Source organism: Lonchura striata, chromosome 5 (assembly GCF_046129695.1).
Source record: "Lonchura striata isolate bLonStr1 chromosome 5, bLonStr1.mat, whole genome shotgun sequence".
Taxonomy (NCBI): Eukaryota; Metazoa; Chordata; class Aves; order Passeriformes; family Estrildidae; genus Lonchura; species Lonchura striata.
The window spans coordinates 60,850,985-60,866,457 of NC_134607.1; the positions used below are offsets into that span (position 1 = coordinate 60,850,985).

The 15,473-nt window shown below is 39.5% G+C and overlaps 1 protein-coding gene across 3 annotated transcripts in view; it reads left to right on the top strand.

The window, feature by feature from the left end:
* The window catches only part of RELN (reelin), a 277,724-nt gene that overhangs the window by 260,645 nt on the left and 1,606 nt on the right, over window positions 1-15,473 (top strand). Inside the window, exons 56-64 of one of the 3 annotated variants that reach the window (XM_077783642.1) lie at window positions 297-539; window positions 1,090-1,265; window positions 2,859-2,932; window positions 3,776-3,937; window positions 4,269-4,426; window positions 5,255-5,474; window positions 6,477-6,674; window positions 7,064-7,162; window positions 11,975-12,110. In XM_077783642.1, coding sequence (XP_077639768.1) covers window positions 297-539; window positions 1,090-1,265; window positions 2,859-2,932; window positions 3,776-3,937; window positions 4,269-4,426; window positions 5,255-5,474; window positions 6,477-6,674; window positions 7,064-7,162; window positions 11,975-12,104 — 1,460 coding nt within the window. In that variant the 3' untranslated portion in view covers window positions 12,105-12,110. The remainder of the gene's footprint in view (window positions 1-296; window positions 540-1,089; window positions 1,266-2,858; window positions 2,933-3,775; window positions 3,938-4,268; window positions 4,427-5,254; window positions 5,475-6,476; window positions 6,675-7,063; window positions 7,163-11,974; window positions 12,111-15,473) is intronic. The other 2 variants (XM_077783643.1, XM_031507057.2) reach the window with 2 other exon arrangements.

Consider the following 15,473-nt stretch of genomic DNA (forward strand, 5'->3'; position numbering starts at 1 on the left):
GTATGTCTGTGTGAAGATTTTTCCCCATCTAAAAGTTCCATCTATTGCTCAGAAGTTTTCCATAATCTTACTGCCTTATTTCAGTAATCAGTGGCTTCCATCCAAGTTGATTATTCCTTTTTACGATTACAAGATTACTCTTGCAGTGAGTAACAATTGCCAACTACCCTTAGAAGTTAAGCTCTATCAGAAGACCATATCTATTACTTTTTATTTTCTATTATCTTACATTAATCCTCCAGCAGATTCTACCATATGCTTGGTTTTATCACTAAACCTGCATCTTTTCATTCTAGGGATATCCTGGACTTTGCTCCACGAGATGGATTACCAGAAGTACATCTCGGTGAGGCACGACTACATCCTCCTCCCCGAGCACGCCCTGACCAACACCACGCGCCTGCGCTGGTGGCAGCCCTTCACCCTCAGCAGTGGCATCGTGGTGCCCGGCCCCGAGCGGGCACAGTGGGCTCTGGATAACATCCTGATCGGGGGAGCAGAGATCAACCCCAGCCAGCTGGTGGATACCTTCGATGATGGTAAAACGGGCTGCCACAGCTCACCTGTTGGCTGGCGTTTTCTGTTCTTATCTTACCTGAGCCCTGTGAGCTTGCAAGCAGACTTTCTTCTATTTTAACCCTGCAAATTTTTCATTTTGTAGACTAATGCTGTTCATATGCTATTCATATGAGTGTGTAAATAAATAAATAAATAAATAAATAAATATATATATATATATATATGTGTATATATATATATATATACACACATGTATCTTCAGATGTATGTCCACATGTATGTACACATAAAAATTTTTATTTCGGTCTAACTCATTTCATTTAAATTTCTGGTATTATGCTCTTATCATATTTTTAAAAAGTACTGTTATTTAAACGTTTTAATTAACTCTCTGGTGATGAATATCTTTATTATGTCTCTCTCTTTGTAGCTTACTGTGTGTCATTACAGATAGCATAAATGTAGTGTCCATATCACTAAAGTACTTTGTCAAGTGATTCTGTGGATTAATTTCTAAGCCTTGATGTTTACCAAGACAATGCAGTAATTTTATTTAACTCATCTTAATAGAAGGCACCTCTCATGAAGAAAATTGGAGCTTTTACCCTAATGCAGTCAGAACTGCAGGGTTCTGTGGAAATCCATCATTCCATCTCTACTGGCCAAATAAGAAAAAGGATAAAACTCACAACATCCTGTCCTCCAGGGAGCTCATTATACAGCCAGGATACATGATGCAGTTTAAAGTAAGAAATGTTCTCTCTCTCCAAAGTAAAGTACACAATGAAAATTCATCTAATGTGTCTCCAGAAATTATTGTTCTTCCAACTAGGATGCTCAATTGGATAAATAATTAATAGTGTCTTTTTACTAGAAATTAACAGAAAATATGAAGTGTAGGTAATGAGAACCAAAAAGGCTGCATGAATGTAAAATGTCAAAATATTCTGACAGTCTGTATGCTATTGGGGTTAGTCAGAGGAATTGGAAGTCTAATACCTTTTTCCTGAAATTACTTGGTCATCAGATACAGTAGGAATTATTTTCTAAGGTGAGAATAGATGCCATGCAGAACAAGTTATTTTCCCCTAATTTGTGAAGGAACAGAAAAAGTAAGGGAGAAGGCTGGAGAAGAGCATCATATGGAAAATGCAATTTTGCTCAAATAGAAGTGCCCCTTCTACTTCCTTGTGTCATGGCAAATGACCTAAACCATCAGAGAAACATTTCTGAGTATTTTAATTTGATTTAAGGTAGAATTCTACACAGGGCCAAAGGCAACAAGCAGTTGTTTTCCAGAAATGTTCTTGGCTGTTCCCCAAGTACCCTGTCTTAAACTAGGAACTAACATGAAAGTAGGGTTATCAAAATACTAATCCATTTTCTTATTATGATTTTTTATTGCTCTTCTGTTTAACAAGATAGTTCCAGAATTTACCATCTTCCACTGATCAATATTTTCACCTTTTCTCAACGTCACTGACTATTTTATATTGACTGTCTAATATAATCCCTAAAGCACCGCTTCCCCACTCAGCATGCCAAAAAAATTATATACAAGAGGAGTCTCTGAAGTTTTTTACTACTGAATGTCAAGACTGCCTCCAAGATCTCCAAGATGCTTATTTTACCCAGCCTATCATCTTTTTCCTCTATTTTAAGACCAAAATTAAGATAACCCATCAGCATTTAATAGTTCATATTACTAAGCTCTTACTGAAGAGTTTTTCTTTCCTGATCTTCTCCCCATTTTTCTTCACCTCTCACAGCAAAGATTTTATTTCTAAACTAAGAACTCAGCTCTCGCATGGCTTCTGTTTAGTTTTGAAATTTAGCATTGTATTATCTAATCAGTAATGTACACTGGGTACTGTAATCTTTCAACTGTAATACAGAACAAATATGTCTATTTTTTTAAATATTCAAAATAATTCTGTTCCTAAATTGGACTGATTTAAAGTTTATGTCCATATGCTTATCATGATTAATGTTAAATTTCAAAGGTGCTTCACTTTTGGAAATGCCAAGGAACTACCATATATTTTATTTCAGAAAAAAATGTTTGTTTAGATATTTAATTTGGACTTTAGAAATGAAGTGTTAGGATTCTGTTAGAAAATAACAGTAGCAAGGAAGTAAAATTCTTTAAGTAAATACAGTATCTGAAGTACTGTGTCTTTTGTTTTCCATCCACTTTTGGTGGATTTTGCCCAAGTTCTAAGTTGACAATCCCTCATGCACCTAATAAAGAAACAAAAAAAGGAGAACATAACTTGATTATATATTACTTTAAATGTCTACCTGACTTGTTATAGCAGTTTATTTTATTTGTGCTATAGATCGTGGTTGGCTGTGAGGCAAATTCTTGTGGGGACCTCCATTCAGTGATGCTGGAGTATACAAAGGATGCCAGGTAAATGACAGCAGAATACACAGACCTGAAAAAAATAGTATGACATTAAAAATGTAGAGAGCTTCTATTTATTAAAGCTTTGCTTTGCTATTCACGTCGTAATATGAATTATTTTAATATGCTTTGCTATTCATGTTATAACAGAATCTGAACAAGGCCTGTGTGCAAGCACTGGGATTTGTCTATGTAACTCCCATAAATTCTCTTTATCATTTATCCCAGATGTTGACAGATTCATGGCACTGAGCTTGTAGTTACAGTCATGAGCATGTTCCTTTTAAAAGTATACTCACAGGAAAACATATTTGCAAGAAACTATTTAGTAGGATACAGAACCAAGCTGTCATGAAATAGGAGTTACTTAACTTCAAATTAGTCTTTAACTAGCTAAAAATTACACTGCCTCATGTGCTGTAGAATAGCAGCATGGTATAATTTGTAAAAATTAAGGTATATTCTGTGCTCAAATAAATGCGGGTGAAAAGGTAGCAAATTCTGTTGGGACTCATGAACACTGCAAGAGGCTAAGGAGCTGCCTCCTAAATAAATCCTTCTGTCATGCAGCCCAGAGCAGCTGTATGTAGTATGTACCACACTCCTGGGAGTGCCCCCACCAAGGGCTCCACAACACTCAAACATCCCCCCTGGCTGCACCTGTGCTTTGACCCCTCACCTCTTGTTTATTTGTGGCTCCAGAGCATAGAAACTATTGCTGAAAATCTCTTCTCTTTGTTTAGTAGGACAGGCAATGTTATGACCCTTGGAAATAATCTAGTTTCCTTACATTATTTTTTCAGTTGTTCTAAAGCTTTTTTCTTTTTTCTTTTTTTTTGCTTCCTACAGGACAGACTCATGGCAACTTGTCCAGACACACTGCCTTCCTTCCTCATCTAATAGCATTGGCTGCTCCCCATTTCAATTCCATGAAGCGACCATCTATAACTCTGTCAACAGCTCCATGTGGAGAAGAATAACTATCCAGCTGCCTGACCACGTCTCATCCAGGTAGGTTACTGAAAGGTCAGCTCACTGTGGATCTATAAAATGACAGCTGTCTTGCTGGCATGGTTTGCTAGGAACAATTGGTGAATTAAAAATTATTTTTATTGCAGATTTAGATTTGATACATTACTAATGTTCTTTAGGAAGCTTTTTGTTAATAGAAGGCACTACTGCCAATGATGTAGCAGGGTGGGTTTTTCCAGTTATTGAAGTCACAGCCCCCTCATGTGACATTTTTGGTTACATTTGCTGCTGGTGTATTAGAACATCACTGTACAGATGTGTTTAATTGCTATGTATCCTAATACACTGTTTGGATGTTTGATATTTGCAGTGCAACCCAGTTCAGGTGGATTCAGAAGGGAGAAGAACTAGAGAAGCAGAGCTGGGCAATAGATCACGTGTACATTGGGGAGGCATGCCCAAAGCTCTGCAGTGGCCATGGGTATTGCACAACTGGAGCCATTTGCATCTGTGATGAAGGATTCCAAGGTTCCATTTCTTTATTTCTCTCCTGTATATCTACTACAGTCTAGTCTAGCTCAAAATTAAACAAAAAGACAAAGTGAGGTGTTATGTCCAAATTCATCACTGGAATGTCTGAGTAAATCCAAAATTAATAATTTGTCAGGGTTCAAAATAACAGCTTTCCCCTCTCCTTACTTTCCATATTGAGCAGTCTCTCCCATCTGGCACTGTATGTAAAGTCCATCCAGCCTTCACTGAAGGCAGAACATGGCTGCTTGATTACCCAGAACTGGCTTCCAACCCATGCTCCTTCCAAGGGTGCATCCCAGAGGATGTGCAAATGGGATCCAGATGTTGGTGACTGGTATCTGTAAGGGACTCCGTGCCCCATCAGGACAGAGTGTTCTGCTCTAAGCCCTCAGTGCAGCTAAGCACATGCCTAATGGTACCTGGGTGCCCTTGGTAAGCTCTAAGTGCTTTGTAGGAGTGGATCCAGTGTTTAATGTTTTCCAGGAGAGGCTTGATTAGATCCTTTCTGAGTTTTTAGACATATTTGCCTTCAACCCACAATTTGAGGTTTCTCCTATTGGCACCAGTGCAAAACAGGAGGAACTGTATTGCAGTTCTTGAAGTTATACTGCTGTAAAAATTAGACTCACAGCCTCAATTTTATAAAAATGACTGCTGTATATCAAGGTGCACCTTATTAATGAATCTGCTGAAATATATTCAGGTTGTCCTTACACTGTATATTGAGTCACAACCTTGAAAGGAATTACAATGACCTGTAACTGAATTTTCTCCATCCTTTCTATTTTTGCATGTTTTACAACTTCATTGTGTCATTTTTAGGTGATGACTGCTCTGTTTTTAGCCATGATCTGCCAAGTTATATTAAAGATAATTTTGAATCTGAAAGAGTCACTGAAATAAACTGGGAAACCATTCAGGGGGGAGTGATAGGGAATGGATGTGGACAGCTGGCACCCTATGCCCATGGAGATTCACTCTATTTTAATGGATGTCAAGTAAGACAAGCTGTGACCAAGCCTCTGGATCTTACCCGAGCAAGGTAATAGTTTGAGCCTAAACAGCTTCTTTAACAATTCATGAGAAAGGAAACTCTTCACTTGTATGTGAAACCATGTGGGCCAGTACAAATGAGGATGGACTGACCTGGCTGTGTCATGCAGTTGGATGTGACTGGGAGAAAACATTAGGGTTGGCAAAATGCTTTGTGACTTTGATTTGGAGATGGAGAGTGAGGATGTCAGATGAAAAGGTCAGATGTTTTCATCATGCCCAACAGAGCACTGTCTATCTAAGCCAGCACTGACAATGAAGCTGTTGGCAAAAACTGGACACCAGACTGCCTGGACCAGTGCCTGATCTGATAAGATAAATCCCATGTTTGTATGTGCCTCCACAATGGTTATGACTAAAGATGTTATTTAGTAATTACAGGGCAATTTTCTCATTTCAGTTGTCAAATAGAATTATATTCACCTGGCAATGAACAGGAGTATCTTTTTCATCTATTGAGCCTCTTTGGCCATGGAAAAACAAATGTAAACAGCCTGTGCTGGCTCTTAGCAGAGTGACAGCTTTCAGGACTGCTTTATATTGAGTTGTCCAAATTAAGATTAGAAACAGGATGAATTGGCCAATGGGTCAGATAAAAATCAGGCTCTTCTCTTCTTACTTGAGCACCTGGGTAGAATATGATATATATGTTTTTTTAGGCACCTCCTTATATTCAACCTTTATTTGTCTTTTTTAAACTTTTCATACACTTATTTACATGTTTGCATTTTTCTCCATCTCAGTTTTGTGCAAATATATTGCAAACTTTGATCCTGCCTGCAACAATATATTATACATAGTAAACTATTGTTTTGAAGAGGAAGCTGTGTTTTAAAGATGTGAGAACAGTTTATTTTGCATGTTAAAGTAATGATTCTTGAAAATGCTACAAGTTTTGATAAGGTAACTGCAATAAACCTAGAAACACTATTGTTCCTGTTTGAATAATTTTACATATTGAAAATACTTTTTTTCTCTCTCTGTTTTACAGTAAAATCATGTTTGTTTTGCAAATTGGAAGTATTTCACAAACAGACAGTTGTAATACCAATCTGAGTGATCCTAACACTGTAGATAAGGCAGTGCTCCTCCAATACAGTGTAAATAATGGAATTACATGGCAAGTAATTGCACAGCATCAGCCAAAGGACTTTATACAAGCCCAAAGAGTGTCTTATAACGTTCCCTTGTGAGTACCCAGTCACATTTCATTACCTCTAAGTGCACAAGTTACATTTCTGCTAAAAAATAACCTATCTTTGCATCACTGTTGAAGAAAAAATGTTGATGAGGGGGCAAAAAAAGAAGACTTAAGAGGAAGGCTGATTAAGAAATTCCAGGCTCATGTTTATCAATGCACTTAAAAGAAAAACAGAAAGAACACTTGTTTTGAAGATAAGGGGGAAAAATCCTCCCTACCTGTGTGCATTTTTTAGCTATTAAGTGTTTTACACATATAATGTATGGATGTTAAGGGACATAGAAACAATTCAACTTTTTTCCTGTTGGGGGATAGATAGGGATATGCAAAACACCAACAGTCTGGAGCTCTCACAGGCTCTTGTGTTTGTGTGACAGGGAGGCACGAATGAAAGGAGTCTTGCTGCGCTGGTGGCAGCCCCGTCACAGTGGAACAGGTCATGATCAGTGGGCTTTGGACCACGTAGAAGTCGTCCTGTGAGTATCAGCTTCACCTCATCCCACCCCACCCCACCCCACCTCAGAAAGCACTGAACTTTCTCCAGCATGACATGACTCTTAAGCTCATTAAGAACCATTGTGGCCCAGGCAATCCTTTCTCAAAGGGAAACCTCTAAAATCCTATCTTTCCTGATGCTCTGCCCTGACTGCAACAGTCAGTAGTTAAGATGGACACAAAGTAAGTGTCACAGCAGGGGGAGGTGTGGAAAAAATTGTGGAGAAATGCTGGAGGGAAGGTGGGGCTTTATCATCTCCAAGTATGGCTGTGGTCCTGTAATGCAGCAATTACTATTAAAAAATTATTGTGCTGGGACATAAGAAAGGATATCCTGTTCAACACTGTGCTGCCATTTAAGGCTGATCTATATCCTTTCAAAGATAAAAAAGATTATTCTGTATTGTTCATTGCACAAAGTAATGTTGTTGTGCCTCTTAAAAATTTGTGTTAGCAACTAATGCCTTATTCATTTCCTTTTTTTAGTAAGAAGGATACTGTTCAGAAACAGGGTTCACTATATCAGGTTCCTATGGTCCGAGCTCTATATTCATCCCCTTGTCAAGATTTTATCAAGTCTGCACCCTCCTGATTCTCTCATTCTTGAGATGGGTTTCGCTGGCAGCCAACCCGTTTTTCCTGTGTTGCATCATGAAGAGATGACCTGCTTTTTCTCTAACAATTTAGTTCCAGTAGAAGTGAAGTGCTAGTGGCTTCCCGGGCAGGAACTCATCGCTGGCAGTGGTTGGCAAAGAGAGGCGAGCCTGCTCCATAGATAGGTTCAAACGTTCTTTTTATTGAACAATTTAAAAACAAGCAATGAAGAAATTAGGCTTAGATAACCTTCAGATTGTGTAATTATAGCTATGAGGCTTCTGAATTAGCAGAGGCACTGCAAGTAATGTTTTTTAACAGTAGAAAACTGAATTGTCTGATTGCTAGTTAGTCCTGTTCTCCTTTCCACCAAGAAGCACCAGCTTGCATGGCACTCATATCAACCTCAAACCAAACTGGTCCCAACACTGAGTAACTGTACACCCTCCGCTGCTTTTACACACCTTGCTGGGCTCTGCTTCCATAACATTAAGCTTAAAACTGGGAGGAACAGAGGAGAGAGATGGATATGATTCCTGTTTTAGTCAATCAATGGCTGTATTATGCTGCATCAGGAAAGATATGGAAGAGTATGAGCCTTCAGGAAGTTCATCATGTTTAGGAAACTATGGAAAAGGGAACTGGTCATTCTAAAATATTCACAAGTCTTTCTACCTTGCAATTAAACAGAAAATTAACAGAAAAAACCATGTAAGAGAAAAAAAAAAAAAAGTATAATGTTACCCATCAATCCAAGCACTGAATTAGGGGCCATAAGTAGGAATAAATCAGATCTTTAAAAAGTTACTCGGAGGCTGAAATGTGGGGAACTTCTCTGACAATGAGATCTGTCAGGCTGTAGACTAGACACACAAGTTGAGTGAAATATACAAGTCATGTGAGATATATTATATTAGAATGGCCATAGCAAATAATCACACCTGACCAAGAGAAGGAACCAGGTGGGCAGACAGTGCCCTCCCTTTTATTATTTTAGTCCTGTTAAAGAGCTTTAAGGCTCTTCTGAAAATTGCCCTAAATATCAGGCTAGAGAGAGAGGATTTACATCCTGTTCAAGTGGCATCTGGTACAATTCACAGAGAAAGACAGACCAAACTGGTCTGATTTCTCCCTTACCAAGTCTGTGAAACACAGTGCCATTACATCTTATTTCCCAAAGACCAGATGTAGAGTTCCAGTTCCTGCTAACTACAACACATGAGACATGCTGCCCTCAGGAAGGGCAGAATTACATGCCATGGTGCATCTGGTTCCTATGCTGGCATGTGCTCAAACCTGACAGGTGCCTTTAACTCCTCTGTTTTGCTTAAGTTCTATCTGCACATTGTAATTCATGAAAATATTCTTTAGGCCTCCTCAAATTTATTTGCAAGTAACCTGCAACTTCCTTATCAATAAATACTCTCACTTGGGTTTTTCTGTAGCTCTGCTATTTCACTTGGTCACTTCACACTGATCACTTTACCCCCAGCACTTCAGTTTCTTCACCTGTTAAATGATGAAGACACTCAGTCACCTCCATGAAGTGCTTCAGGGTATCAGAAGGGAGCCTGGATCAGTATCTGTTAGTACTTACCCTAGATGATCCTGCACACACCAGGGCTACCAGGAATCACACTGTGAGTACTAGGGATAGGACTTGGCTTTCATTCTTAATATTCCTTCACTGTTCAATGAAGGTTACAGAAGCACTGCCTGCTCCCGGGAAGCACAAGCAGCTCTCCTTTCCCGGGAGCTTTCCCAGGCAGCCTCCAGCAAAACGGGAGGAGGCAGAGTCCTCTGCATGCTCTCCCTTCCCACCAAGATTGCCAGGGGAGAGCTTTTTGCACAATAACCATCCCAGGGCTGCAGAGAGGCACTGAGCATGAACCGTTCACCAGGGTTTACCTCTTCCCATTAATTCTACAGGGAGTCATTGGAGAGTTAGTAGGCTTCTGTTTGGCTTATTCATCCCCAAACTGGGATACTTTAGGAAATATCTGTGCCTCCTAAATTGGAAGCAATTCCTGTTGGAACTCTGGCCTGGACTCAGAAGGTCATTTACATCTCTAGATAAGAACCCATTGATGGTTCACATCCAACACAGTCTATATTCAGTCCTCTTACAACCCTGCATTCCACTACCCACCTGTGTGAGACCCCATACACCCCTCCAGAACCATCAAAATTATGGAAATTATGATGGCTCTAGTTTCAGTCCTAGATTTTCATCTTTGTGACCTGTGTACCCACGCTGATGCAGCAGGCAAGCCTCAGCCTGTGAGGTGCTAGAGCAAGGAGCCAACCTACACTTGGAGGTGTGGTTTGGGACACGGATAAATTCCTGGCTTTCCACACATCTCTACTTGTGTTTTCTTCACGACCCTGTGGGGTGATAGAGGTCTGATTTTCCCAGCCTGGCTGCCTGCACCCCCAGGTGCACGCCTAGGTGCTGTGCCAGCTTTTCCTCAGCCCATGGGCAAGTGAGCCATGCTCTCCTTGAGCAGGCTAAGGGCTGCAGTAAGGGGGCAAGCAGGGAAAGCTCCTCCAGCAGGGAGAGCTGACCTGTAGGGAGGTAAAGAAAATAAGGATTTTCTTTATTTTATTTTGCTTCCAAAACAGGGGATATCCCTGCTCCTCCCTAGAGTGCTCACCTCAGGGCCATATCTGTGAATATCTGTTTTCATGGCCCAACTCCTCTCAGCAATCCAAAGAATTGGAATCAGTTGCCGAGTCGTAGTGCAGATACTGCTACAGCTGAAGCACAGCCAGGGTCATGACACTGTTCAGTTCAACCAATTTCTGAGTCAAGGGCCACCATCCTCTCACCAGCAAATATGCCTTCAGGATGCCATTTCTTTGATTCCTTTGTGCCCCCAAGAAAATTGCTGTGGGGAAAGAAATCAACCTGCAGATTATACATGCATGCAAAATGCCTGGCAGCAATAAAAAAGGCCAAAGATGGATGCTTTTGTATCTTACTTAAAATCATTCTACTTTTGAATGAACTACTTGAATCACTTGATAAAAAGCAGTATTTTTAAGATTGTGATGTAGCTGCAAATGGTGCTTAAATTGAGCACCTCTTTTAAACAAGTGAAACCAAATACCTGTGATGAAAATCTTATACATTAAATTGATCTTGGCAACATAACAACAGTTGATGTTTGTCCTGTGGTGGGGAGAGGATGTAAGTTGTTAAGTTGTCCAGTCTCTTTTATAATCCAGCGCTGATTATTCCTCATTAGTGCAGCATTTTTTCTCTCCATTTGTAAAGAAAGCTTTGGGCCCAACTCTCATGTGTTCCATGTGGCTCTTCTTAGGATAAAAAAGTATTTTATCCCAGGCTTAAGAAAGAGTGTTTTTCTGCGCCCCTGTACTTCTGCACTAAGAAGAGCCCATGTCCAATTCTGCATTTCATTTGCACACTTTTTCTCTGGAAGCACAGCTCTCAGCCTGCCCACTGCACACACACCTCACACTTCTTTGCATGTGCATTACACAACTGCCATTTCTTTGTGTATAGGGCAGGCCCTTAGAGACATCTCATTAACTTAATTAAAAGCCAAAGGTACTGAGAATAAAGGATAGTTATAAGATGAATACTAAGGGTCTGATATTGTTTTCTTTATCCGAAACTTGTAATGTGATCCAAAGGAATATACATTGTGCAACGAATGCAAGAAATGTTATCCCCACCTACTATTTTATAGTTAACGGCTAGATAACAGAATGAATCCCTCCATAGCCATCACTCCATGCTCTTCATTGTTGAGATAGTCTCACATTTTTGGCACAAATGATTTAATGAGAAATTATGTTGCATTTGGTGCAAGGAATGTTTATCCTTATTTTGGAGTACTGAAATACAAATTGTATATTCTAGATTTAACAAGAAGTGCTCATGTGGAAAAGCATTTTTATCAGCTTCCTTTGTTTTAGTAAAAAGCAAAGATTTGAAAAATGCATTTAAATTAAATATCAACATATTTATGATAAAGAACATAAGTAGTTCAAACATTAGATGACTATCTGAATATTTACAGCATTTATGCCAAATTTTATATGATGCAGTTTGTGCTTCTATTGCATTTCTATTATGTTTTTTTAAAGTGCATGCTGAATTTTATAGAAAATAAAAATCTAAATATTGATTTGAAAGCTGAGGAAATAATTTGTTCAATTTTTATTTTCAAAAGAGACGAAAAGTCCTATATTGCCTCTAAACCTCATCAGGGTTTTATGACTAATCACAGTGCTGCATGCATTGAAAGGCATTTTCTAACTTGTGTTGTATTTCATTGTTTGCTGTCATTGGTTTTACACTAGAATAAGGTAAGTACCTGAATCAGTATTAAATGTATGTTTCTGTTAACAGCTACAGCTCTTTCACAAAGTTTTGTCACTGATGGGTTGGTGGAAAATCATTTATACTCTGAGATGTGCCACATAGCTCTTGAGGGCCCTGATCCTGCAGCACTTCCTCAGTGAGCACTGGGGGAAGTTAAACTTAGCAGAAATTGTTCAGTAGATTGTGCCAGTGGGAATGATGTGCAGTGGGAATTTCACCAAGGCTGCAATGGGACTTCTGCTTCTGGTAGAGTACAGTGAGAGCTGCCAATGGAGGGCCCCCAGAGCATTGTATGGGCAGCCAAGGGGCAATTCCCACTTTTTTCTGTAGTGAATGGCCACAGAGACACAGTCAGGCAGTGTATGTCAATCTGCACGGTGCCGTGGCCATACCTGCCCCTTGGACACAGAACCAGTGTCCCCAGGCAGTTCATTTCATGTAAGCCAGCTGCTTTGTGCTGCTGCAGTAATGGATACCACTAACCAGTACAGTGACTGAGCTCTGGGTTCCAGTGTTGACTCCACCAAAGCCAAAGAATATTTGCCATTGATATGAGCCCTCAGTCAGACCATGTGACTTTTTCCATTACAGTACCTGCCTAACAAAGCATTTGTAGTTCAGCATCAAAATTTACTCCAAACCTAGTCTTCAAGGACGTACCTTTGCTGTGTTCTAAGGCTTCTTTCATGTTTAATTTTGTTATTCAAGTATTTTTGTTTCTATTTTGTTCCTGTTTTGTGCCCCATCAATTAAAACACACAAATAACGAATGACATTAGTATTTCCTGGGGTTATGTACTGCATATTTTTCACTCAGTTTGGCTTTGTTCCATTTTCATAAACTTTAAATTGCAGCCTTGTAGTTCAAATTGTACTCCAGGAAACATGCAATAAACATAATGCTCTACTAAACACTAAAGAGACTTTAGTCCAGGGAGACTCCTTCTCATAAATTGCTTTGTTGTAGGTATTTTTTTGAATGCTCCCTAGATAGTTTTGTCTTTGCTTTTCTGTATTGGCTGCATATTACTTTCATCCAACTAGCACAACTCCAGGTACTTCATTGGAGCATTTTTCAGAGTTTTCTACATAAATTCAAGTAGCATTATCTTCTAGTTATTTTTTAGTAGTGCACTCAAAACTGTCAAACAGATTATACAGCAGTCACTCCTGTTAACTGTTTTTTTTGCTTTGTGCCCCATCAGTAAGACACAGGTAATTACTTTGGATCTAAACTTCACTGACTGATGGATGGTTCAGTTAATGCACAGAAATTATAGAAAGCTCAGCAAGTGCTGACCAGTCCATTACACATTCACAAAGTTGTCTTCAAGTTGCCACTGATTCTGAAAACAACACCTACTCTGATTTTGTGGTGCAATATGATACAATACAATAATGCATAGGGTATACAAATTTACCCATGGAAAGAGTGAAAATTACAGTATTTCTACAGATGGGGTTCAAGGGTTTTCTGTGCCATCCAACCAGTTGTTTGAAAGTCTGTCTCATGTCAGCGAGGACAAGTCTGAACTACATTAATGCAAGAAAAAAAAAAAGCATTTAGTTCCTGAGAATTTAGATTTCTCTTATTTTTCACACACTTTACTGCTATGGTGTTCAGTTTAAGACATAAATATATGCTTCTTTCTAACACCTTCCAGTGGAAGGTCATCATCTTCCAATGGAATGAAATTATATACTTAAAAAATAAGTAAATCCCTTCTACATTACTAGGTAAGCATTTCTTTGTTCCTTTTTTCAATTCTTTATTTTCCTTTTTTTTTTTCTTGTTCATTGTTTTAAACATCTTCACCATCCCTTTAAGGCCAGATACAAAATGGTTGGTCATTTGAAGTGAAGAGGCCAGGTACACATAGCAGTGTCCAAAACAAGCCCTGAACAACTCTACTGAGCTGTTGCTGGACATGAGCAGACCAAGGACAGGATAGAAAAGGCTCCTGGGACAAGGACTGCAGCTCAGTATGTTTCCCATCTGTCCAAGTCTTGTCCAAGCTGACGCTAGCAAAACCAAGTCCACTCCTACATTTAACCAAGTCCAGAAACAGCAATTTTTTCAGCCAAACCCTTTGGCAGCCTCTGTTTGTCCCATGTACCCAGAGCAAAGAGCAAAGCTGCTCAGAGTTGGGCTGTGCTTTCTCCCAGGCCTATCTGCTGTGTTTTGGCTGCAGAGCAGCCTTCTCCCAGCAGATAGGTGCTCTATCCTCTCCTCATGCTTAGGATGCTCTCCAGAGAGGTGGGATGTGGCTGTGAAGGCTCTGTGTCTGAGGAACCACCCACTTTCCATGCAATGGGAAGTAAAGGCAAGGGAAAATTAAAAACTTCTTCAAGATTCATGACCAATGGCAGCCACTCAGGAGGGGGTTTGGGGTCATCATTTCCCTCCTGCCTTCATCAGTGAGGCAGCTGACATTGGAGCCAGGGTGACCTTCCACCCTGATGACTTAAGGACCAGAATGAAGACTGATGTTCAGTGCTGCTTTGCACTTGAGCTACCAACTGGCATTAAAGTTACATAAACTCACCACTACCAATCTCTCACACAAAAATTAAAAGTCAGCACTTAACAATCACACACTTTCCTTTTCACTTGAATAAGCCAACATTAACCCCTCTCTCAATTGCCAGATGCTCTAGAGCTCTACCTTACTGTGAAAGTGCTAAAAGTTCTGCCAAGTGTACACCTGTATTCTCTCATTGTCACCAGGAACTAGTCTTTATTTCATTCTTGTACGTACATTACAGTGGCAAAAAAAATTGGAAAGCCTTGGAAAGCTAGTGAGGAAATTACTTGGATATACATTTTGACATGACAACTGTTAATCAATTTAGTCAATTGTGTTCAAGATTAGCTCATGAAAAGGGCAGAATTTTGTTAGACAGATTATTTTAGGTTAAATTAGCATTAGCATAACTTAGCAAAACTTGGTTTTGCTTGTAGAGAATCAGGTATTTTGCAAAGCATACAATTACTCCTTTTTCCTAAGGGCCATATTCACTAAAAATAAGCTTATGCACTAAAGAGGAAAGTATGACTTACTACATTATGAGTATTCACTTCTTACTCACAGAGAAAACTCGCTAGTGAAAACATTCCTTGAATCCACAAATGGGAGATTTGTTGACTGCAGGTCTTCACAGATCTGCCCTCTCATGGTTTCTTCTTCCCTCAGTGGGACAAGTAGAAACCTACATTCTGTGGGATGGACCTCCAGGTAGATCTTCAAACAAGTGTGTCTTCTTAAATTCTGCTGCAGTTGGGCTCTCTTGCTTGATCTCCTGCCAGACATGATGATGCTTATTTCCCAGACCTTCCTTTCATTTTG